This window comes from Pelophylax lessonae, assembly GCF_965119305.1.
Source record: "Pelophylax lessonae genome assembly, chromosome: 11".
NCBI lineage: Eukaryota > Metazoa > Chordata > Amphibia > Anura > Ranidae > Pelophylax > Pelophylax lessonae.
This window is the reverse complement of record NC_138778.1, coordinates 54,066,860-54,093,577: the sequence shown is the minus strand read 5'-3', so window position 1 is coordinate 54,093,577 and position 26,718 is coordinate 54,066,860. Positions and strand designations below refer to the sequence as shown.

The following is a 26,718-nucleotide window of genomic DNA, read 5'->3' as shown; positions in this document are numbered from 1 at the left end:
CAGGGAACGGAACTAGGAAGTCCTCCTACCGACAGACGAGCGGCGGAGATCTCGCTGGCGGTCACAGCAATGGAAGATCATCGCTGGATCGCCAGGATAAGGTAAGAGAAGCTCCGCTGCGCTGTCTGCACGCTCTGCCATTCACCCCGAGCGTGACTCGGGGATACCGCTAATACCAGAAAATTCCTACCCCGAGTCACGCTCGGGTTTACCGCTAAGGCGGTTAAGCACTAAAATAGTTATATTATTTGACCTTGTACTGACTTGGTACATGGGAGGAGTAGGATTGAACTTTTAAACTGGGTAGAATGATAAATTACCAGAAGCAACATTCTTGAGGTTGTCAGATAGTATATTTTGTAATTCAGGCCGGGAATTTAAGATTCTTTTACCACAATGATCAGGAAACCCTCGATACTGACAGTTTTTTTGCAATCAACCACAATGTTTAATTGCTTGGATCCCGTCATGTAAGGCTTAAATTCAATTGTCACAGTTGTCTTCTCTTTGGGCTTCAGTGAAATTCTGCATCAAAAGACAAAAATGCTTTTAATTTTGGCAACATGTAACACATATTTTGTTTTAAAAAATAACCTAATTTTCAAGGAGTTTCACTTTCACTATCCTTGTGAGCAAGCCAGCAGTGGTGAAATGGATCAAGGTTGGTTTCTGGGTGTAGATATGATTATATGCAGTCAAAAAAAGGACATCAATTTTATTTGGGCACAGTGTCGCACGATTGCTCAATTGTCAGTTAAAGTGACGCAGTGCCGAATCGCAAAAAATGACCTGATCATTAAGGAGGAAAACCTTCCATTCCAGAAGTGGATAACCACTTCCCGCAAATCGACATACCTGTATGTGGGCTTGAAGACGTGGTTGTACTTTTTTTTTAGAGCCGGCGGTCGGCTTTCTGGAGATAACAACCGATGAGGCCGTTATCCCAGCAAAAGGGGGGGGGGGGGGCGTTTGGCACATCTGCTGGCTGGTTGGAATTCCAAACAAAGCCGGATTCGGCTTTGATCGGGTCTCTGACCATGTAACCCGTTAGCGACGTCACAGCATCACTTACGGTTTACTCGGCTGCCAATGGCACCAATTTAAAAAAGAACTGACAGTATTCAAAAATGCGGATTTCAGCATTTTGAATACTTTGAAGTGCAGTGAAAGGGTTTGGGGACCCCAGATCCCTCCATAAAGAGTACCTGTAGCTGCCTATTAGACCGCATTCACATTGATCCGACTTGGACCGCGACTTGTCAGCCTGATAAGTCGCGGTCCGTCACGCTCCCATTGTGTAGTACAGGAGCCGTTCTAATAGGTGCGAGACAAGTCGATCCGACTTAGAAAAAGGGTCCTGTACTACATCAGGGTGACCTGGAGGCGACTTGCATAGACATTGATTTTATGAAGTCCGTGCAAGTCGCGCCGAAGTCACGCTGCACGCGACTTCACAGGTCGCCCCCTAAGTCGGAGTGACCTAGTGTGAACCGGCACTTACTGTCACAAGGGAGGGATGTTTACATTCCTTATGACAGCAAAAAAGTGATCCGATTTATTTATTTTTTTAAACAGTGTTGAAAATAAAATAAAATAAAATAAAATAAATAGGAAAAAAAAAATGTTAACGGGCCCCCATTCCCGTGAAAGTGCACCAAACGAAACGCATACGTAAGTCGTGCCCGCAAATTATAATGGTGTTCAAATCACACATGTGAGGTATTGCTGCAATCGTTAAAGTGAGAGCATAAATTCTAGTAAAAGACCTGCTCTTTAACTCTAAACTGGTAAGCATTCAAAAATTTTAAAATGTCGCCTATGTAGATTTTTAGGTACTGTAGTTTTTCACCATTTCATGAGTATGCGCAATTTTAAACCGTAACATGTTAGGTATCTTTTTACTCAGCGTGACATCATCTTTCACAATATGCAAAAAAATTTAGCTAACTTTACTGTTTAAAACCGTTTCAATGAAGAATATTTTTTCCAAAACAATTGCGTTTGAAAGACCACTGTGCAAATACCGCGTGACAAACAATTTGCAATAACCTCCATTTTATTCTCCAGAGTATTTTCTAAAAAATATATATATATATATATATATATATATATATATAATGTTTGGGGCTTCTAAGTAATTTTCTAGCAAAACATACTAATTTTAACTTGTAAACAAAATGTGTCAGAAATAGGCTTGTTTCCTAAGTGATTAAATATGAGCGGGGGGTGTATTTTAGTACACCCCTATTCCTTTCTTTGGCAGAATCTATAAAGCTGCCCAGGCCACCCTGTTGAGTTGATGGGGCCAGGGATCGGGCCCGGTACAACAGGACCAGCTATACAGTCCTATTAGCGGCCCTGTTTACCAAGGATGAATAAGCACATTTTTAGCAAGTGAGATTTTGTATTGCAATGCCATCACAGGAAATGTTTGTTGCACCTTGGTGATGTGTCACCAGCAGCAGAATCACCATTGGGACATGAGCCTATGTCAGGGATGATAATTCTGCTCAGAAAAGGAGAGGATACAGATAAACAAAAGCACACACATCTCTCCATTAGAGGTAAAGCTGAACTAATTCAACTTCTAAAATATGGAAATATAGAAAATATACGCCCCACTTCAAAACTGAACTCTTCATACTTGGTTCTTTGACAGAGGAGAGACATTTGAAATGCACTTGTAGTTGAAACATGTAGCATGTAGCATGTCTTCAGCCCTGAAGAAGAGGGTGCCTTTCTATCCCTTATTTATGTTGTATGTCTTTATCCCTTAAAATGGGAGTGCATTTTTACCACTGAAACATGTAGTATGACTTTACCCCTGAAGAAGGGGGTGCATTTTTACCTTCAAAACATGATAGCTTTTTATCTGATGTCATTATTAATAAAATGTATTCAACCCTGGAAGCTTGCCTCCTCATCCGCTCTGTTTGGTGTTCTGCACCTCCAGTATATTGAAGGACTCCCCCAGGTAGGTCTTTTATATTGTGAGTAGCCTTTATCTGACCTCTCTTTTGGAATCCACAAACATGAAAAGCACTTTGCAAATGTATCCAGAGCCACTATGTACAGTATAGCCACAGAACATGCTGATATAAGAACACTCCTGAAAGTGCCATTACTTTATAAACAAAGGACCAAAACACCAAGGGGTTGATTTACTAAAGGCAAATAGACTGTGCACTTTGCAAGTGCAGTTGCACTCATCCCCAGAGGTAAAGGTCTGCTGATTTCCATCATCCAATCATGTGCAGGCATAAAATGCTTTTTTTTTTTCATTTTTCTTGCACTGATTGGTTGTTCTTTACATAGTAAAGCTTCACCACATTACATTTACTAATAAAAATTAGTGCAACTGCACTTGCAAAGTACACATTCTATTTGTCTTTAGTAAATCCACCCTAACTGTTATATTATGTTGAGTGTTTCAACTACAAGTGCATTTCAAATGTCTCTCCTCTGTCAAAGAACCAAATTGTGTACTCAAATATTAAATTACTATTAATTTTTCCTTTTTTTTTTACTAGCAAGTTTGGAAAAAAAACACACTTTTTCCTCATTTTACTGGGAGGGAGGGGCATTCATGGTCCCAAAGGTAAAGTGAGAGCAGGGCTGTCTTAGGGGCCCCAGGTGCATGGGGGCCCAATGATACTCTTGCAGTACAGCATACTTTCCAGCTGTCCCGAATCGGCTGGGACAGTCGCACTTTTTACTAAACTGTCCTGCGATGGTAGTGTTCCAGAAAGCATCCCAGAACCTGCACTGTGCCCTCCCGATCCCAGTATTGTTCCCTTCTAGCCCCCTTTACTGTGCCCTTCTGCTTCCCTCTGTACTGTGCCCCAAATGTTGATTAGGCTTTGATTTTTGCCATGTTTTCTTATTGTTTAAAATTTATTTTTATTTTTTGAAAGGACTAATAAATATATGTTTCATTCTATCAACTATTTATACTTTAATTCTTGGGAGAAGGTGCGTAAATTGGGACAGACTGGTAGGGGCTCTAGGTCATTACTTTTCCCAGGGGCCCATAATGCTATTAAGATGGCCTTGGGTGAGATCCTTTGTGGCCTCTCTAGAGGGTACTACCTGACCCAAAATTCTCACTTTGCCTTGCAATATGAAAACTCATGTACGGTAGATGTCATATATAACGGATCACTGTAGGTACATCATTCTACTTACTTCTTTTCAATCTGATCTTTAATGAGCCCACTGCCCTCTGCAAAAATTTCACAGTCTGTTAGATTCTCATTAAGTGGGTTGGTGAATGTGACTTCAGCACTTAGTGGATTATTTATAACAGCATCTCCGAGAACCTGAGAAAAAATAAACAATAAATATGGTTACTCATAGTTATACGTAATTATTACATAATAACGATTTTCTCATAATAAACCAATAAAAAAATAAAAAGTCCTTCATAGTAATTTTTTTCTCAGGTGAAACTAAATGTGAATAATTAAAGCTTAGCTCACAGTTGCAGAGTGATCCTGCAATGTAAAATTGCAGTTTGGCAACTAAAAAAAAAAAAAAACAAGCCTCAGAAGACACCAGTAGCGCCCCCTGAAGGCCTGTTAGCCATTGATCTCTTTTCAGAGTTTGGATCACTACAAATGAGAAAGAAGCCTAGGGGAGTAGTGGAGAGCACTGGCATCCAGGGGAGCAAAGGGTCGGGTAAATATAACTGTTAATAGATGCCCGCTAGACCTAAACAAGCATTAAACCCCTGCAGTGTGGTGGCAGCCTCACTACAAAGTGATGGGCTTCAAAGTGGTTGTAAAGGCAAAAGATTTTTTATCTGAAAGTATTCTATGCATTAAGGTTATAAACCGCAGCACCCCTAATACCTATCTGAGCCCCCTCTTGATCCAGCGATGTTGCAGGACAGTCTCAGCTGCCTGGGACTCTACCTCCTGATTGGCTGAGACAGCAGTGCAGCACTATTGGCTCCCGCTGCTGTCAATCAAGGCCAATGAGCCAATGAGGAAAGAGAGGGGGCTGTGCCAGGCCAGGCCACAGCTCCATGTCTGAATGGACACAGTGAGCAACGGCTTGGCTCAGGTGCCCCCCATAGCAAGCCACTTGCTGTGGGGGCACTCAACAGAAAGGAGGGGCCAGGAGACCCGAAGAGGGACCCAAGAAGAGGAGGATCTGGGCCACTCTGCGAAAAACCAACTGCACAGAGCAGGTAAGTATAACATGTTTGTTATTTTTAACAAGAAAAACCTCCAAGACTTTAGTATCATTTTAAAGTCTAATGCTGGCTATACATATAACAATAAGGGTCCTTTCACACAGACGATCCGATCTGATCCACCTGTCAGTTTTTCAGGCGGACCTGATCGGATGCTCCATGTATCCCTATGGGACATCGGATGTCAGTGGTGACATGTCTGCTGACACCCGCTGCTCTCCGATCGGATCCTGTCCTGTTTTCCATCCATCTGGTGGATGGGATCGGATGAAAATGGACAGGCGGTCCGTTCTCTTCCGATATCCCCATAGAGAACAGCGGGGATCTGACAGCTCCGTCTCCGCACACAGAGCAGAGACGGAGCTGTCATCTGCCTGCTCAGCAGGGATCGGCGGATCGATCCCCCGCTGAGCAGAACGGACTCCATCGGCGGTTGCGCCCCTTTTGAAAGGACCCTTAATGACCAATCAATCATAAATATTTTCATTTCAAATGGTTTCAAAAATATTCAGTCACTTAAATAATTAAAAGTTTTGATTCAGATGAATTTTTTTGAAGTGTCATCAGACAGTGAATGCAATAGAGAGGTGCAAGGTTGGAAAGGGAGCTGAGTTTGCCAGTGCGCAGGGCTCACTGGTTTCTCCTGAACTACAACCTCTATACACATGAAGACACCCCTGATTTTACTTTACTACCTGTGTGTGTAGTTCCTCCTGCTTTTCACTCCCATTACGAACAACCTGTCCAGTGTAAGAGATCAGCCTTGACATTCAGACTGGCTTTACCCCTATGTGTTGGTGCAAACGGTGCCATTTACGTAAATGCCAACGTGATGCACCTCCACATTATGCGCTTGCTGTGCTGTGTTTGAAAAAAAGGTGCAAATACACTTTTCTACCCACTCTGAATGAATGGCTGCCCTAACACGGCACATTTCAGCACACAACATTATGTACGCTAATGCAACGCACCAGAGCAGGCAGGCCCCTTAGGGATTTTACCTTATATATCAATAAGGGGTTATATATCTGAGTGCTTAAAGCAATGTTTTACTTACCTTAATGTTGAGTGATGGGTTCTTTAATGTAATAACTTGTAATACAAGCAGTTCCTCTTTCTCATCCCACTTACAGAGAGCTGTCACTTCTACCACCTTATCATCCAGGAGACTTTGTATATATTTGCTGTAAGGGATTTTGAATGGAACTTCTTTTTCTGAAAAAGCAAATTTATCAGTATAATCATATGGTTTATGCACTTTTCTGCCTTATGTTTTCTGAGTGCTGTCTCTGAGGCTTCATATTAAGGGGACTGTATATTTTGGATAATATGAGCCTGTCTATAGATCATTCCATTGACTTTTTGAATCTGTATACATAGTCTCCACCAACAGCAAGTGGGCAGGATAAAAAGTAAAGTAGCTCACCTCGGTCCTCGGTCGTTGGGGATTCGGCTCGCATTTTATGCAATGGGTAAATGCCCTATATCGGAACCCAAGAGCATATGTACACTACTCCGGCTTCCGGTCGGACTCCTTCCCCATTGAAAGAGGCACACGACAAGGCTGCCCCCTCTCCCCCCTCCTATTTGCCCTAGCTATTTAACCCCTTGCTATTCTTATACACGCTGATCCTAACATTAAGGGAATTGAGCTAGGGGGGCATCACCATAAACTCTGCCTCTTTGCGGACGATGTCCTCGTTTTTTTTACTGCCCCCCTGGTGTCGGTTCCTAGCCTCTTACGTACCCTAGAAATCTTTGGCTCAGTCTCGGGCCTCGTAGTTAATCCTCGGAAATCGCTAGCTCTAAATGTATCTCTCCCGACCGATGTCCATACCCACCTTAGGTCCTCACTCCCGTTCCCTTGGGCAACCTCGTATATCCCCTATCTGGGGGTGAACCTCACGGCTGACCCTGCAGGGCTCTATTCCGCTAATTACCCCTACATGCTGTCTACACTTACGAACCTCATGTCTAAATGGTCCTCCCTGCCCCTATCTTGGATGGGGAAAATCACAGTGATCAAGATGTCCATTTTACCCAAAATCCTGTACCTCTTTCGAGTACTCCCTGTTCCGGTACCGGCCTACTTCTTACGCATCTTACAAAAACGAGCTATGGACTTTATTTGGAGCAAATCTAAACCTCGCTTACCGAGATCAACGCTATACCGCCCACTAATTTGCGGCGGGCTGAGCGTACCGCATTTCGCCAAATATTATTGCGCAGCACAACTAGCTCAGCTCCCTAAATACCACGCCACGAAGGAAACTCCAATGTGGGTTTCCCTTGAAGCTGTGGAATGTGATCCATTATCTGTGGCCAATCTGCTCTGGCTACCACCCGCACAACGGCAGAACGTTACCAACCCAATCACGAAACATAGCTTGACCATCTGGGATAGACTTAGCCGACGCTTCCACCTGCAATCTCCTCATAACCCCCTACTCTCTTTTCTCCGCAATCCATCCTTCTACCCGGCCTGGTCCTCGCGAACTTCCTTCTCCGCCTGGACTAGTGCCGGCCTGATACGGGCCCATCACCCCGCGCACCTTCTGCCCATTCCCTACCCTGCGGGAAACTTACAATCTCCCCTCTGGGGAAATATTCCGCTACCTACAACTCAAACATTTCTTTACACAAGCTGCTCCGATTAGGGAGGATTCCGCCACCTTCTCGACCTTTGAACGCGCATGCAAAACTGACCCTCACAGACGAGGACTCCTCTCTGACCTCTATGCCCACCTCCTGTCAGGAGACCACCCCGCCCACATACATAGCCAAGTGGGAACGTGACCTGCACATCACACTTGCCTATGAGGACTGGATACAAATCTGGCAGGCTACCAAATCGGCATCCCCAAATATTGTTGCACTCGAAACAAATTACAAGGTCCTCACCAGATGGTATTTGGTTCCCGCTAGGATCTCTAAATATGTACCTCAGTACTCCCCACGTTGCTTCCGGGGCTGCGAATCCACAGGTACCAATGCACATATCTGGTGGGAGTGCCCTGTGGTTCAAGCCTTCTGGTCCAAAGTGCACGAAACTCTGTCTACCATGTTTGGCGTCCCTCTTGTCCCTGACCCGACATCAGCTCTCCTGAATCACAAGCCACCTAACCTTACACACCGTCAATTCAAACTTTACCTATATGTCACGACGGCTGCAAAGCAAACCATCGCGAAAGCATGGAAAACCCCCACGCTCTGTCATCCGGCTATGCTGCACATGGTTACCCAAGCCATGCTCCATGCTAAAACGGAAGCAATTTTGTTGAACACACTGGCCCCCTATGAACGGCTATGGCGACCCTGGATTGACCATTGCCTACCTCCTGGCCTTGACGACAGCCTTGTACTCACCTGATTGGGCGTCCTCATTACCGGCTCTCTTTTCCCACCTGGGCCCCTAGTAGGGTTTGAGGCTCCCTCCGGGCACCTGCTGTTACCCCCCCCCCCACTACCCCCCCTACTTACCCAACTTGCCTTCCGGCCCTGCCAACCCAGCCCCCCCCCCTCTCGGCCCCTGGCGTACCCACTTAAGAGCTATACCTTGGTTTTGGTTGAGACCCCTTCTGTGTTGGGGTCCTTTCACGCAGCGTGGCCTTGGCCACACCTACAGATTGAGCGTACCCTCATTACATCCCAGACGGGACGCCAGGCCGATCCCATATATGTATTGCATTTGCTAAATGTTGTTTGTATGTTATATACAGCAGTTTTGTATCTCAATGCACCTTGTTTTATCTAGGCATGCACCTACTATTTTCACTGCATATTGCTGTACCATGTTTATTTTGCCTTCAATAAAAAAACATTTAAAAAGAAAAAGAAAAAGTAAAGTAGCTATGTTTTTTTCATATATAATTATTAGTTATTGGGTCCGTAACTAAAGTGGTCTGTAGGTAGACAATGAAGAATACTTCTGACATTCTACATGTTCTGTGAATGGCACAGGATCTCTGAATCAGGGAAGGGTAGATAAGTAACCACCTCCTGACCGCCTACCATGTATATGTGTATATACGTCGATGTTAAATACCAGGGTTAAGGCAGCAGCTAGCTTCCATAACCCTGGTTGTTTTTTTATACAGCTGGCAATCCAGAATCCGATAAAAGTGGTCCTGGGGGGCGAATTCGCCACGGGATCACTTATATGGGCCCAAATTCCACGCGCTCCGAATTTAGGACTGCTGAGGAGAGTGTATAGGAGAATCTAACCCACCCCACCACCTGGGATAAGGAGACCACCGGAGGTGGTCACACAAGGGAGGATAAAGACAGGGAAAGGATCGAAAGGAGACCCTGACCTGCTATAATACCCATATGCTCTAACATGTGGCTAGAGGTGAGAGGCTAGCACACATATAAGTGTATGCACTGAAGAAGCACACACGGATTGGAGCACAATACTGAAGTTGGAGGTGGTGTTCATACACAGCTCCAACCGCAGAGCAACCCTGGAGAAATAATTCTTTCCACAGCACTTCACTACTAAAGACTTTATTGTTTGCACAAAGAAAGTTTAAGTTATTTATGGTTAATTATCCATTCATGTGCACAGATTTAGGCACTTTATATGCAATAGATTGCACTAAGTTGCTTATTTGCACAATATAATTTAATAGCACTTTAATTGTTTATGCACTAAGGGATTATACTGCACAATTGCACTTTTTCGTCCTAGCACAGCATCACATATACCAAATAGATGTGTTTATATATATATATATATATATATATATATATATAAGCATATTTGATACAATAGATATATATATATATAAAACGGAATTTTGGATTCGATTCACAGGAATTTGAAAATAAGGAGAATTGTATCTGTTTTGGTTTAGTACACTATATGTTTGATTACACAGATGCACTTTGATCCAATATATTTATTTACAAGCAGATGCGATTGAGGCATAATTAAGATTTTTAAAACTGTACTCAATACCTTAAACTTGACCTAAAATATATATATATATATATATATATACATCCAAGAGGAGGTAACACCTAGGAGCGCAGTACATTCTTTTATATATATTGGCCAATTAATTCTGTTTAGGTAACAGTTTAGTACTAGGAGCACCTAGATTTAAATCACCTTATTGTGGTAGCGCACGGATCATCACAATCTATTGCATGGTGTTTTGAATGCTTTCAAGCGCAAAGGAGGGATTTGGGATTTTATTGACCCCAGATCTCTTCATAAAGAGTACCTGTCACGTGCCTATTGCTGTCACAAGGATGTTTTCATTCCTTGTGACAGCAATAAAAATGCAAAAAAAAAGTATTAAAGCAACAGTGTACAAATAAAAAATAAAATAAATTAATAATAAAAAAAATAAAAAAAGAATTAAAGTGCCCCAGTCTCCCCGTGCTAGCGTGCAAAGGCAAATGTTTGCGTCTGTCCTGCCTGCACACAAACCGCAATCATCCCACACATGTGAGGTATCATCACGAACATCGGATTATGGGCAGTAATTCTAGCACTAGACTTTTTCTCTACATTCAAAGTGGTAACCTGTAAAGACTTTTAAAGTGTTGACTATGAATAGTAAAATTTACGTTGCTTGTCGCTGTTGTGCAGGCATGCGCAATTTTAAAGCTTGACATTTACTCGGTGTAGAATCATTGTTTATATTTTACAAAACAATTGGGTTATTCGTTGTGTTTTTTTGCATTAAAATTTTAAAAAGTGTATATTTTCCCAAAAACTGCATTTAAAAATGTGCTATGCAAATACCAAGTGACAAAAAAATTCCAAAACCCACCAATTTATTCTCTAGGGTCTCTGTTTTAAAAATATATAATGCTTAGGGGTTCTAACTAATTTTCTAGAAAAAAAAAATGATTTTGACATGTAAACAAAAAGTGCCAGAAAATGCCTGGTCTTCAAGTGGTTAAATACAACTGGAAAAAAATGTGTTAATGAAAATCATTTTCCAATGCATAATTATATTACCTTCTTTGGAAGACATTGAAATGGACACAGATTCCGTCAACAACTTTGTCATTACACTTCGGGTGTATCCAGTGATATTGGCATTAAAATGAACTGTTATTGTTTTGTTAGATGACGTTCCATTGGATAGTACGAATGTGAGATCAATATCTTGGCCAAGCTCTGGAGTTTCCAATTCTTTGAACTTCCCATTTATATCTTGTGCATAGACTGGTCTTACTCTGCTCATCCAGGCCAACTCAGTTGATTCTTCGGTTGATTCGCATATTTCTTCCTCACTTCTTTGTATGTTTTGCCTTCCATATAAATTTACTATGGCATTGTTGTACGCTTCTCTTTCAGCTGCAGTGCCTATTTGAAACATAAAATAAAACAAAAAAAATGAATCTACACAAATATCTGAAACCGTCCACAGACAGCACAGCAGATGTATATATCAGAGTAAGTGGGATGCTTTTATTAATGAGACAACCTACGCTGCCTAGCCACTTGCCGACCACCCTATAGCAAATTTACTGCTACAGGGCGTCCGCGCTGCACTGCGCAGAATCATGTATATACTGTATACTTGATTATGCACTTCTGGATTTTGGGCAGGGGTGTGATTTTACACAGCAGGAGCCAAACAGCAGGTACCGTGGACCCGATGTCTGCCGGAACCCTGTGACAAAACCAGAGTTTTGCCTGTAAAGGAGAGTAATAGTTATCAACAACATCTCTCCTGAAGTTTGAGGATTTGGTCTCACTTTACACTGTGAGACCTATAGCCTGTTGCCATGAAGTTTGTGACTCCTAAATGGTCAGAGCACACAGACTGTCATTGCAGGCTTGTCCTATTGTCTGTTTTGAGATGGAATGTATATTGTGTTAAAGTCTACCTGTCCCATTGTTAAATGTTAATGACCTCACATTGTTCTGTCCAGATGGCTATATAATTAGTTCAGGTAAATTCTGTTTCTGTATACAATGCCATCTGCATATGATAATGTAATCGGGGCCCTGACCTGGAGAGGGGGGGGGGGTGTCCCTGTGCTGTATATAAATTCTGTGTGACTGTTCAATAAAGAGTTTGTTTTTTACCTGTTCATGAAGTCTCAATTCATGTTTGGGGGAATGGGAGCTATTTTCACTTCTTGGTGTTACTCTCTTATAGAAACTATAGGACCCGTTACACACCCGCTGATCATTGATACACTGACAGAATGCCAGTCTACCTATATAAACAAGGTAGATTGTCATTCTCTCAGTAAGGAAGACATGGATCCTGTGTTTCTGGAAAGCAGAAACACTGATCCATGTCTTCCACTACTAAAAGCACGTTCCCCACTACACTGAAATAGTAGCACATAGCTAGGCACATAGTTAACCCTTTGATTGCCCTTGATGTTAACCCCTTCCCTGCCAGTGTCATTAGTACAGTGACAGTTTATATATTTAGCACTGATCACTGTAATAATGTCACCGGTCCCCAAAAAAGAGTCAGAAGTGTCAGTTAGGTGTCCCATTTGTCTGCCGCAATATCGCAGTCCCGCTATAAGTCACTGATCCTACCATTTCGAGTAAATACAGTAAATAAAAATATCCCATAGTTTGTAGACACTATAACTTTTGCACAAACCAATCAATATACGCTTATTGGGTTTTTTTTTTTTTTAACAAAAATATGTAGCAGAATACATATTGGCCTAAATTGATGAAGAAATTAGATTTTTTACATTTTTTGATGTGTTTTAGAGCAGAAAGTAAACATTTTTTTTTTTTTTTAAATTGTTGGTCATTTTTGTTTATAGTGCAAAAAATGAAAAAATATAGAGGTGATCAAATACCACTAAAACAAAGCACTATTTGTGGGGAAAAAAAGGGCATCAAATTTATTTGGGTACAGTGTCACACGACCGTGCAATTGTCAGTTAAAATAACACTGTGCCATATCACAAGAAATGGCCTGGTCAGGAGGGAGGGGGGGGGGGGGGTTGTAAACCTTCTGGAGGTCAAGAGGCTAGAAAATAACTATTACAGAATGGACAGTACATAATGTGTGTTTCTTTTTCAAGCTCTAAGGCTAATAAAGCCAAATGTAGCAAACAGCTGCAAACATTTTTAAGTCCAGCCAAAGGCATTAACATTGCACCAAACAACTAGCTTTAACAGTTCTACTGTCACTACTCTCCCTCCCCACCTACCTTTCTGGTAAGTTGTTACAGCCCCCTTCCTTTGCCAATTTCCCCATGCTCCTTGTTAGTCCTGTCAGTTTTTTTTGCCAGGACCAACTAAAAATCTTCTGGTCACTTTCCTGCTGTTAAAGGAATGCTCATCTAGCTCATTACTAAGGTAGCACCTCACCACAAAGTTCCTGGGGGCCTCTTTGCAGATCATACCTTCATGACAGCCCCTACAGATCTCCTCCTCCATCCAGAAACTGTCTCCTATTCTCTTCATTTGAGAAAGATTTCCTTGAATCATTGAACAGGACTGTGATGATAGTGAAGTTTGATAAACTCAAAACATTGTGTGGAAATCAGGGGAGTAACACTGAACACTGTACCAACCTAATCTTCTCCAAGAATCCCAAGTTGGTAACCAAGCTGGCAAATTTAAATCTCATGTCTGTGCAAGTTTTTCACCAGAGATGACACTTTCGAAGGAACACAGCCCAGCATAAATCCCAATTAACACAAAGCAGAGAAAGATAGTTGGAATGCGTGGTGTTATATCCCCTTTACTAGCAGACTCTGCAAAAGACCTGTCATAAATAGTCTGTTGTACACAGTCTAGGAGCATACACATCCCAAGTCTGTTTTTTTATTGTTCATTAGCTGAGCCAAACTGTATTCATAATCCGTAACTTCTGCTGTGATGGACTTTCCATTATAAAAAGTGATCACATTGATCTTTGGAAAGATGCTTATAAGTTACACAAAACTTTCCTATTAAACAATGTCAAAAAGGCTTATGGAACATATTAGAACTCCTAGGTGAGATGTACACGGTGTCTTCTATTTCAAGTTAAAGAAGATCTTTCATCTTGCATTTAATACACCATTTCTGTTGACATTTATATATATTTATTTACTGGACTCACTGTAATTTTTTGTACTTTTTTCCCTTTTACTCCATGTGTTGTTTCTGCACTTTCATGTATTTATATATGTAGCCACCTCTTGTGTGTGCTAGGTTGTTAGTATAGGTTTGCTAGAGTAGGCAATCTATAGTTAGCTCAGGACTAAACCTGAGCTGTGTGTAATCTGGGTCAGGTTACTTTAGGCTAGGGCTGGATGACTCAGCAGGCAGCCTCTCTGGTGCCTTCCCCTATTTTATGGGACATTGGAGAATGTTCTAGACATAGTGGGTGGAGGTTAGGAGTTGCTTGGCATATTTATTAGGGCCTCAGCCAATCCCCAGCAAATAGGCTGACAGGAGGCACATTTACCTTATAAATAGGCATAAGTCATGCCAGCAGTGGTAGTGGGGTGGAAGATGAAGATTTAGTGCTGATGAGGCTGTCAATGGCCCATGAGAGTGCACCCTAGTCTGGGGGGGGGTGGGGGTGAAATTGGGCCTGGGGCTCGGGGGCTCGGGGGCTGGAAGATTCCCTCTAAAACACATGGAGGAAACCCTTCCTGGAGGCACGGGAGCAAGGAGAAGACAGCAGGAGCAGGTCAGCATGTCTGGGAGATCTCCTAAGAGTCAGCCTTTTGGGCTGGTAAGTGTTAGTCTGGAGGGCAAGTGAAAGGGGCACCTGCAGCCAGGTGGGTTGGCATACCTGAAGAGGGGGAGCTGGAATTAGTAGCTAAAGTAATGTTGCAAACTGGACACTGAAATTCTATTACACATCTAAGGTGCCTTTGGTTCCTGCCTGTAATGGGTTTTCTGCTTCACCTGATTAAGTAACTGTCAGGCATTTAGGCTGGGTTAGACGTGGCTCACAGTATGGTCCGGTGTGTCCCTGTTCTCCGTTTTAGGCATGAATCAGGACCGGATTTTTGGCTGAATTCAGACCTGAAACAGAGCCAAAGACGCACAGGACCCCGGGGCAATCCGCTTTGCAGCCGCCACGGAGATGTGTGAATCGGCTCTATTAGGAGTCGGGCACTCTCTTCTGTCATGCAAATTGGATGCAGGGAAACTAGTAGTGTTCCAGTTTAGTTCTGCAAGGAAGTGTGCGCTGAAGGAAGAAGAAGCGCTGTGTATATAGACTGTATAAAGGAAGAGTTGTCCTTGAAGTTCTTGTTGAAGTCAAACGGGGAATCCCAGTACTTCCCATCCCTATCCAAGTTATTACCCTCAATAAAACAAAACAAAAAAACAAGGTCATGGACTGTTCTCTGATTCAAGTGTGCTTGTGAAGATTCGGTGTGCCTGGCTGTGCAAGGTGGAGGATCCCATTCTAAATGCGGCTTCTTAGGGGGTGCGCTACATATATTTATTGTGAATAAGGATTCACACTTTTGATCTATTTATCATTTCTTTTAAATGTAGTACTGCACTTTATTTATATAGATGTATGTAGCACTACCCTAGCAGGGGCCACTGGTGTGTTGCCTGGGTCATCCCCCACTTTTTGCTCCACAGGCACACGGTATTTCCCACAGCCAGGTACACTTTCACTCGTTACTTCAATAACCAGTCAAGGGATTCCTTTTTGTTGTTTTATTGGAGAACTTAGATAGGATTAGGGATATAGTGGCATACTTCCAAATGTAACTATTCACTCTTAACTAGCTTCCTTTCCTAGTGAAACATGCCTAAAGTACTTGGAAAGGCACATGCAGAATTCTTCACAGCAGCAACAAACAGTTTGGAGAACAGAGCAATGTCCCTTAGTAAAGTAGTGGACAGTTCTGGACAAAGCTCTAGGAACAGCTCTAGCCAGCGTTCTTGTTTGTGTGGACCCCAGCTGACTTTAGCTGGCTACACACTATACAACTTTTATACAATTTTCTTGTACAACTTTCCTTTAGATTTACCAAAACTGTATAATATGAGGTCAAACCTAAATACTTTCAATTTATATGCAGTCAGGTTGGCCCTTCTACTACATAGTTGAAGGTAAATCTAAAGGAAATTGAACAACAAAAGTTGTATAATGTGTATCCAGCTTTAGAGCACAAGAGGGTATAACTAGGGTACTCAGGGTGTCTGTGCTCACAAGGCTCCTGCAGCACCACCAGCAGCTTTCTCTCTCTGTGATACCAGACCAAATGCACTGTAGACTCTCCCTCTGCCAGCTATGGTAGGGCCAGGGTTGCCATTGAAAAAACTTCAGGCTCTTAGATCTCCCATCTGATGCCACATGTCAGTAATTTAGGCCCTCAGGGCGCCTCTCCTCAAGCCTGGTGCAATCCTCCCCAGGAATGACCTAGAGCCCATGTGCACCCTGAACATCAACACCAGCACCCAGCATGCCTAGGGGCACCTTCTCCTCCTATTGGCAAGGGCTGTATGCATATTCATACTGCTAATCTGCTCAGTCTAGACCTATACCCCAGAACCTTCCTAGGTTGCTAAGCACAGCCAGGGACCCTTAGACAGCATAAGCAGCACCAGAGCATTTACCTAGCTGTCTTTCTGTTAAGCAGAGAAATGCAACACTGTAATACACTCATCCTTGGCACCTACCTAGGGTGCTACACGTACATAATATAAATCTTAATTTTGTTTTAGAATATCGGTTTTCAGATCATGAAACAATGTGAAATGAAAATAAAGATGTATTTAGAATAGTTGGCATTAGGGGGGTGTCTGCTAAGCATAATAAAATACCCCAGCATATCTGTCAACACATCCTTGAGATTGGGTGTAATAAGATCTGCAACACCCTCTCCTTGGACAAAAAGAGCTGTTACATTTGTTAACTGTATATCTCGTCTTACCATTAAAAGTACGAAAAAATGCTGAGAGTCAGTTATGAGAGCCAATGACTCTGATACATCAAGTTATCCCTAAAGAAACCCACGTAGCTCGTGGGTGAAACACGTCGGTGTCAGCGCCTATGCATGCCCGCTACCCTGATCATGTTAGGGCCCTTCACCAGCACTCAGCCCTAAGTACCTCACCGTGAACCATAAGTGGATCCAAACTGGAAATCGTAAGTGATCGACTGGATGGCCCCTTGCTGGTTTGCACACAGGGCTCCACAGTGAGCAGTACATTTCCTGATACTCGACAGATGAACCCTTGATCTGACACTCAGAAGCAGTATGACATTGACGTCACCTCGGAACAAACCACTTTCTTCTCAAATATTCCAACCATGAGTTCCCCTCAGAGGGATTTGAAGCATGTTGTGTACAGATGAAGTAGTCTACATTCACTAGGTCACATAACTTAGCATACATAGAGTCATTACCTCGACTGGTAGGCAGGGATAGAACTGGTTGCTCTAAACTGCCTGGGGCATAAGCCAATACTTACCTTGCCACATCCACAAGATCCAGTGCCTGTTAATGATTGAACAATTGCATCACTTACTATCTAGAATACCGCTGCCAACACGGCTTTACCTATTTGCTTACCTGGCTTATGGCAATCTGTTGTTCCAACAACCCCTGAAATGACACACTAGCAAGCTTCTTAGCTGGAATTCACTACTGGGACAGCCATTCCCACTTACAGCGCCTTGCTTCATTAGTGATGTCAATGTATTTCTTCATTATTTGTGGGTAAAGGGCAAATAGAGAACCTGGAGGTCCCCAGTCAGGTACATGTAGGCTATTGTGCTGGTACCTTAGGGTTTCCCCGTACTCCCTTTGGCCCTATGTTTATCTTTTACAGCCATAGTGTTTGAGTGCCGGCTAGTTATGACCTCAATATGCGGACATACTAACATGATCATGTGTTCGAGCATGTATTTTTAAGTAGACAACGTTGTCATTTTTTAGGAACTACAATGTCCACCATCTATTGTTTATGTCACTATGTTATATTATTCTAAATAAAGATTGATGCTTTGGAGTACACCGCAGTCTGTCTCCTTTCCTCTTTTTGAGATACCGGCTACTTTGGGGCCCTATCCCCCACCCCAACCTTTTTCTTGATCAAGTTAATCTGACTCTGCAAGCGTATTGGACTCTGTGCAGAACTAGTGTTGGGCGAATGGTTTGGCCTAAGCATGAGTTCGGGCCAAACGTTGGCTGTTCGTCTGTTCAGCGAACATTCAAATTTTTGGAGGCATTCGACCAAACGTCCGCAATGCACTGCACTGCCCCGCAGTGCATTAATAGCCCTGATTGGCTAAAGCAATGAACGCTTTGCCCAATCAGGACACATAGCACTGTCAGAGCCAAGATTGGACACTGTCATGATGACTCTATCCAATCATGGCTCATTGCTCTTAGTCCCACCCCACACTATAAAAATATTAATTCCATAGCGGCCAATTGCAGTGTGATATTGGCATGGAGAGAGAGATAGAACAGGGCTCTGTTCAGTGCTACTAGTTAGTTAGTCTGCTATAGTGGGCTATTGTGAGTGTAATGTATCAGTTTAGTGTGAAGTGTAGTGTGAGTGTAGTGCGACCATTAATTTTTACTTTAGTGTCAATTTAGTGTGAAACTAGTGATAGTACAACCATTCATTTTTACTTTAGTATCATTTTATTTCGTCAGGCAGGTTTCCTGCAGTATATTTCAGTGCATTACTAGACGTTTAACTCAGTATGTTGAAATGCTTTAGTGCATTACTGCATAACGCAGTATATTTCAGTGCGTTGGTGCATGTTTACCGCAGTATATTTCAGTGTGTTATTATGCGTTTACTGCAGTATATTGCAGTGCATTAATGCATGTTTAATGCAGTATATTTGAGTGCATTGGTGCACATTTACTGCAGTATATTGCAGTGTGTTAGTGTAGGTTTCATGCAGTATACTGTATTTCAGTTCATTATTGCACCTTTACTGCAGTATATTGCAGTGCGTAATTGCATATTTACCACAGTATTTTACAGTGAATTAGTGTACCTTTAACGCAGTAAATTTCAGTGCAGTATATTTTAGTGGGTTAGTGCAAATTTAACGTAGTATATTGCAGTGCATCAGTGAAGTTTTACTGCAGTATATTGTGGTGTGTCAGTGGGAGTATGTCTGTATAGTGAATAAGTTAAAGTGCACAAAATACTACTTTCCATTGATTAAAGTGCATCCACGTACACATTTGCCCATCTTTGTTACATTTTGTTAATAAGCTCCCCATCACGTCTGGGAGGCCAACAAGGAGAGGCAGACATCCCCATGGCACTGTGAGGGGGCCAGCAGCGTCTGTGTCCACGGAAAAAGGTGGAAGTCGCCTGTCCTCAGGCAGGGAATTATTTCCTCTGTTTAATGATGTTGCCTGTGCTATACAGCCACTGCATGCAGAGGAGGTGGTGGACTGGCTTACTAAACCATTCTCATCCTCTTCATCCTCCATCACCCAAGAAGAGACTGGAACGCAGTCCACCGTGGGTGCCAGAGTGGATTATTCTCTCTCCTTGTCCACAGCCACTCCTGCCATAGCCCCAGCATCAGGCATGGAACATTTTGCTTTTAGCCTCTTGCTCCTTGACAATGCACAACCATTATTTGATTCAGATATTGGTTCTGAGGTTGAAGAAGGTAGGAACATGAGCCTACAGAGAGGGGAGAACACTGGTAAACAACAAATTGGCAGTCATTTTTCCCCCAGCAGCAGTGCATTGCCAAGTTAGCTCCAGTGATGATGAGGATGGAGGGAATGATAATGATGAGGTTACTGACACCATTTGGGTCCTGGATAGAGCAGAGGAAGTAAGTGAGGGTGAAGCACAACCCAACGAGCAACCACCTGATTCCACCAGATTGTGAAGCTGTTATCTCCTGGCACACTTCCCACAGCTCAGCTGTCTGGGCCTTTTTTTAGCACATGTGCAGCTGATCACACTGTTGCAATTTGCAAACTTTGCCTTAAGCAGATCAAGTGTGGCAAAAACACCAGCCATTTGGGTACCACATGCTTGACAAGGCATTTAACCTCCCACCACTCAGCCCATTGGCAAGAGTACCTGAAAGCCAGACAAAAGGGAGGCAATTTTGCTCCTCTTCACTCCTCACCTTTCTGGTCTGCCCCCTTCTGTGAATTTGCAGAATGTGCTGTACCACAATGGCAGGTTCCCAATCCCTTTTTGCACGTAAGGTCATTCCAGTTCTGTACCATCACGTGGAAGGCCATGTTGTAGCATCATTGGGCAAGGCAGTCAGCTGCAAGGTCCACGTCACTGCTTTGGTCCAGCATTCATAGTCAGGGACGCTATATTTTGTTCACAGCACACTGGGTAACTCTGCTTGCAATTCAGAAGGTTGCAGGACAGGGCTCGGTGCTGCAGCTTGTTGTCCTGACACGTCTCCATACAGCTAGTGGTGATGATGCAAGATTTGTTAGCTCCATGCCCTCCTCTTCCTCCTCCATGCCATCCTCTGCTGAATTGTCATTCAAGGGGCTATTCAATGAGTCAAGCTAAAAGGTGCATTGCAGTGCTGGTCTGTGTAGGGGATAGAAGCCAAACCAGAGCAGAAATTCATGCAGCTCTGCAGGGGAAGACCCAGAGGTGGTTCACGCCACACCGGCTGGAGTCAGGAATGGTGGTGTGCGATAATGTCACAAACCTCTCGTCTGCCCTTAGACAGTGCTGCCAAAGATTATGTGACAAATAAGAAAGCGTGTCTCTCCGCAGACTTCGGTAACCCCGGCTGACATTTATCAAAATTAATCAGTCCTGGATTAGCAGCAGCTATCAAGCATCATGGACACCCAAAGACCAATTTTCCACACCTGTTTGACAGATACATTAAATTTTAATTTTTGATAGCAAGGGCAATTCTTGCTTTCATCAAGAGTACCTCTATAGGGTTAGGGTGTAATTGCACCACTAACACCCAAAGCCCAATTTATTTGTACCTGTTTGACAGGTGCATATAATTTAAATATATTTTATGGCAAGGCCAATTCTTGCTTTCATCAAGAGTACCTCTATAGGGCTACAGTGTGAAGGCACCACCAACACCTAAAGCCCAATTTTCTGCACCTGCTACTTCTATTCAAAGTCTGCAAAAGAGACACCAGACTTTATCTAAAAAAAACAATTATCTTGGCTTAGTGTACTATAATTTGGCTTCTTCACATAAGGCTGGCTCACTGTGGTGCAAAACTTTGTTATTTGTATCCAAAGTCTGCCAAAGAGACCCCAGAATGTTTTTAAAAAATCTCTAATCTTGTTCCGAGTGCACTAAATGTGGCCTCATCATAAAGACTGGCTCCCCAAGCCATAGTTTACAAAATAATGAAAGCTTGCAGGAAAATTAACTTAAATTTAATTTTTTTTCTTTATACATATATATGTATATATATATATATATATATATATATATATATATATATATATATATATATATATATATATTTATATCAGTTTTCCTGGGGCAGGTTCTATACACAGACCCCCGTAACCATTGTTTGCCCAATTACTTGCATATAAGCCTTCAAAATGGGTACTTGATTTTTTCAGTTTGTGTCCCATGGACTTTAATGGGGTTTGTTATTTGGTTCCGAACTTTTGTGATGTTTGAAAGTTCTGGCGCGAACCAAACCGGGGGTCATTCGGCCCATGTCTACACAGAACAAAAGACCAGGTGAATAGAATTAAAAGAGTTTTTAATGGGCTATCAAAACCATCATACATTTACTTCTGGGCATGGAAGGGAGAGTTACAGACCTTTTATGAAGGTCAGAATTGCGGCAGTAGGTGCTGGTAACGGTAAATGTTTCAGTTTGAAATACATAGCTGTGGCTAGTGTGTTTGTGTGTGTGTGTATAGAGTAGGATATGAGAGTGTAATGGCCACAAGGATTTCAACTACATAGTATGTGGCCAAAAGTGGCCAAAAGCTGAAAGCACTCCTCAAGTTGAATGTTTTGGAAACGTTACAGGAATATTACAAAACACAGTCTTACCTTCTGCATATTTGTAGCTGGAAGTAACATCATTACGATTTCCAGAGCCAACAGCCTTTGTGCTGGTAAATTTTCCAACGGAGCTAGTGTTGGTCCTGATTCTTTTAAAACGATCTTCTGTCTTGTAGCGGGTCCAGGATATCTCATCTGCATTCACCTCAGAGAATACAAAAGGACCGTCATACTTTAGCTGAACATCTCCTGCCTTTACTGCCTTCACTGATGTCGGTCCAAGTCGATAAACCCCTAGAGGAAGAAACAAGTAAAAAATATTTTATTTTCGCTCGTAGACAAATTTTGGAGATGATGTAACATGCAATTAAAATCTGAGTTTGTTGAAATATATAAAAGTGTATCTAAATCCAAAAACTAAGATGTAAAATATTGTCGCTTACAGGTGGTTAGATGTGCTTATGGGTGTCAGTGGATAGGTTTGGTGGCTGCATTCATTTCCTGGTGGCTGCATTAGTTCCTTCTGCTGACACTTCCTGTCCCCTGGTATCTACACTCATTTCTCAATTGTATCTAAAGATAGAGCCAGGGGCGTAACTACAGGGGTTGCAATTACAACCGGGCCCCATGCTCCAGGGGGCCTATGCGGCTCCCCTGTACACCTAGATAGGAGGGGTGGTAGGGACAGCATGTAGGGGAAATTACTGTCCTCCTTTTGCCTCCTGTAACTGCAGGAGGACAAATGGAGGAGATTGGTTCCTCTGTATGCTGCCCCCACCACTCCTCCTTTCCAGTTCACTTGTGTTCTGCTGTCTCTGGGCCTCTGCGTGCTCACCTGCCCCCCCCCCCCCCCCCCCCACCACTGTACTCCCTTCCCTCTCCTGCCGGCTGCTGCAGGGGATGTGTCATAATAGAGAACTAGGAAGGGGTCGGTAAATATGTAATTTACCAGCTCCTTCATTTTCTGGATGGACAGAGTCATAGTCAGTGACATTGTAAAAAATGGCCCCAAGATGGCAGGAAGGAGGCCCACTGCACAACTTGTGAAAGGGTCCCGCTGCGGGACCATAATAAAGGGCCCCGCAACGAGAGTAAAGGGCCCCAAGATCAGTGGGAAGAGCCCCAGGCTTGAAGGGAAATGCACCGGCCAGGGGTCCAGGAGTCCTTCATGGTTTCTTGTACCAAGGCCCTAAAGGTTCTAAGTTCTCAACGCAGGCCTAACACAATGACAAACTAAAATCCATTGTTTCCAATAGGTCAAGTTCAAATCAGTGCACCGTGTTTATGTACATCGGGTGAAAAATAAAACACACTGCACAAGCATAGCGCAATGCTCTGTAATACATGACGCTGGGGTTGATTTACTAAAACTGGAAAGTGCAAAATCTGATGCAGCTCTGCATCATAAACCTGCATGTACATTTAAGTGGATTGAATGTGCATCATTGTGCATTTAATGCAACCCATGTGTTGTGAATCTAGCATAAGAGAGACAAACCATTACTAAATAGAATTTGGAGAAGGATATGAAATCAGGTTATATGAAGCAAGTTCATTCTGTTTCTCTTCCTTAGCTTCTACCCCGCTACAATACTGTATAGATAAGTAAAGTAAAGCTGAGCTGAAGCAAAGAAAAAAAAAAAAAAAAGACTAGCATGAATAGCCTATTAAAAGATAAAATATCCAAACCAGCTTTTGTGGCAATATTCAGCTTCAGTACAGATGTTTCCCTGCAGTACTTCTTTTCTGCCACTAGATATCCTCAGTCTTACATCCAGTATTTTTCAGCACACTTCTTCTGAGCCCAGGTTAACCTGCACCTACCCCAGTCTGTGACTGGACAGTGAAAGGAGAAGTAGCCCAGTGATGAGCTCATCAGTTTGTAACTATGTTTTCTGTACCAATCAAGCATGCTTCTTGCCAGCACATGAACTGACTGGCTCCTGGTGCTGCTTCTTCCTCTCACACGCCAGCCATGCTGTACAGTGACTACAAGTAGCTGATATTAGGTCAAATACATTTACCAATGTATTAATGATTACACAGTTGCATGTGGCTGTGTATATCTGCCTAGAGTTCAGCTTCAATATTTTTTGCTTTTACTTTCTATGGACTTTTTGTTTTCTCCTTAAATGAATATTGTATTAATTAGGGGAACTTTACTAAAACTGGTGCACTCAAAGCCTGGGGCAGCTGTGCATGGTAGCCAATCAGCTTCTAACTTCAGCTTGTTCAATTAACCTTTGGCAATAAAACCTGGACGCTGATGGTTTCTATGCAGAACTGCACCAGATTTTGCACTCTCTACTTTTAGTAAATAATCTCAATTGTCAGATAAAACTGCAAATGAAAATGTGCTTATTCACCCTGATACATCTTTTAAGATGCTTCAAGACCAAATTTTCATATACTGTTAGCGCTATATACATCTTGTATAATAGTAATAATAATCTAAAATTATTAATTAATTTAATCTAAAATGTAAAAAGAGATTTTAGAGTACATTTTGTGTTTTTTTTTTATGTCTATATAATTTACTTGTCACACCAACCAGAGCTTTTCTCTTGTGGGGTTGCATCCAGAACTTGCCATCCATTATAAAAGGATCCTATATCAGGTCTGGTGAACCAAGCCTCATTCCATACATGAAAGTTCCTGTAGAAGACAATGTAAGAAGTCATGTTCATCATTTTATGAAATGTAAACATTAGCATTAGAGTATAGGGATTTACAGTAAAATGAGAGTTCATAGAAGTACATGGTAGATTTTAGACAGCAGTCAACTTAGGCTAAAAATGCTACTTAAAATTCCCACCTACTGATATTTACCTTGCCCAGGTTGAAGGCCCAAGGGGAAAAAAAAACAGTATCTTTGGGTATGGGCATGTGACCTTTTCCTGTTCAGTTTAAAGTGAACCTGACACAGTCTTAAAACACCTATAAAGTAACAAAATCACAGCACCTTGTGTAGCTAAGCTGTATCTGAGCACCACAAACCTAAAACGTTTATTTCATTAATTTTTAATATTCAAAGCAAAATCACTCATCAATCAGTAGATAACAGGTGAGTAAATCAGCATTTTCAACGATGTGTGGAAGACAGGAGGTTGAGCTGATGATATTGGCATCTGCTATGAGTCTGACTGTGTGAAGCAGTCTTCAAATGTTTCTTGTGATATATGGTTGATAAATATTACTGTCCCATTTGAAGTAATCCAAACCATATTGTCAGTGTCCATTAAGTACCTGTCCCTCATTTCTTTGGTCACCCTATGTCCCTAAGAGACACACGGTGACTTCCACAGAAGAGGGGCCTAGGGGGCTGAGAGAGGGATATCACAACCTCTCTAAGATAAGCTGTGTTCCATGGACCCCCCAACCAAAGTGACTCCCGTCACAAGGACAAACAGAGAGGGTGAATCTCCCTAAGGGGGGGCACAGACAGCAATTAAAACGGACAGGTGTTCTATTCCCTCTCCACTCTGCCCAAAGCTAATGGGAAGTTTTGTCTTTAGTTACACTTTAATGTTGATTGAGATAGTTTAGCTACCCTTCAATAACTTTATTAGTATCTTTTGCTGGTATCTGCATCTCTATTGAACCCTTTGGGCTCCAGAACCACCTTGGGGTCTCGACTTCTCCACAAGTCAGGTATAAGGCTTGGCCTTTCCAGTGCATTGTCCTGTCGCTGTCATTTAAATGTCTTTTTGCCAAAGTCTCTACGGAGGGGTATACTTACAGGAGTCACACAGGTTGCAATTGCGACCCAGCCCCATGCTCCAGGGGGGCCTGTGCGGCTCCCCTGTACACATGGATAGGATGGTTGGCGGGGGGGGGGGGTCTGCTGCTGAAAGCCGCCTTCCTCTCCTCCCCCTTCCACCAGCATTCAGCTGCTGCTGGAGGAAATTGGAGGGGATCGGTCCTTCTATATACCACCTCCTTGCCCCCCTATCCAGGTCCTGCTGCCCCTAGGACCCTATGTGTTCTTCTGGCCCCCCTTATCCCCCACAGCGCTGCCAGATTCTCCTCACCCCCGGTTGCTTCAGGGAATGTGTCAGGATGGAGAGCAGGGAAAGTGCCAGTAAATACAACGTTTACCGGCCCTTTCCTCCTCTGAATGGACAGAGTCAGTGACCATTCAAAACGGAGGCATAGTAAACTGTATTTCCTATGTTCATTTTGTAAATGAACAGGAAGCTCGGTACAGATCTATTCCTGTCCATTTAATCTGTGCAGCTGAGGCTGCAGAGATGGTGATTGAGGGGAGTGTCCTCAATCCCCTTTCTGTCTCAAAGGTGGAACATCAGAAGTCTGTTTAGACCCCTGATATTTTACCAAGCCTCCCAACGGGGGGCGCATGACAAGTCGTGCCCCACTAACTGCAATTGAACTATTGTAATCAAGTCGCTCAGACTTAGAAAAAGGTTCCTGCACTACTTCTGATGCGACTTTAATACGACTTGCATTGACTTCTGTTAAAGGTGGAAAGAGTAGAAGGGAAGTAAGCAAAGTCCTCTACACAGATTTTGTGATGGAGGAGAAGTTGGGGGGGGGGGGTAAGTATTGGTCTGCACACACACACAGCCTGTAGTGGTGTTAAAGCTCTCTTCCTCTATACTATAGTGACAGCCT

General features: G+C 42.8%; 1 protein-coding gene across 1 annotated transcript in view; it reads right to left on the bottom strand.

Annotated features, from left to right (window-relative positions):
* Positions 1 to 229: 229 nt before the first annotated feature.
* Positions 230 to 26,718, bottom strand: part of LOC309567157 (protein-glutamine gamma-glutamyltransferase E-like) — a 63,686-nt gene continuing 37,197 nt past the window's right edge. The window contains exons 8-13 of the mRNA XM_082272504.1: positions 24,638 to 24,741; positions 22,135 to 22,380; positions 11,172 to 11,522; positions 6,255 to 6,412; positions 4,186 to 4,319; positions 230 to 525 (exon numbers count right to left, since the gene is read on the bottom strand). Of these exons, the coding sequence (XP_082128630.1) occupies positions 378 to 525; positions 4,186 to 4,319; positions 6,255 to 6,412; positions 11,172 to 11,522; positions 22,135 to 22,380; positions 24,638 to 24,741 (1,141 nt within the window). The 3' untranslated portion in view covers positions 230 to 377. The remainder of the gene's footprint in view (positions 526 to 4,185; positions 4,320 to 6,254; positions 6,413 to 11,171; positions 11,523 to 22,134; positions 22,381 to 24,637; positions 24,742 to 26,718) is intronic.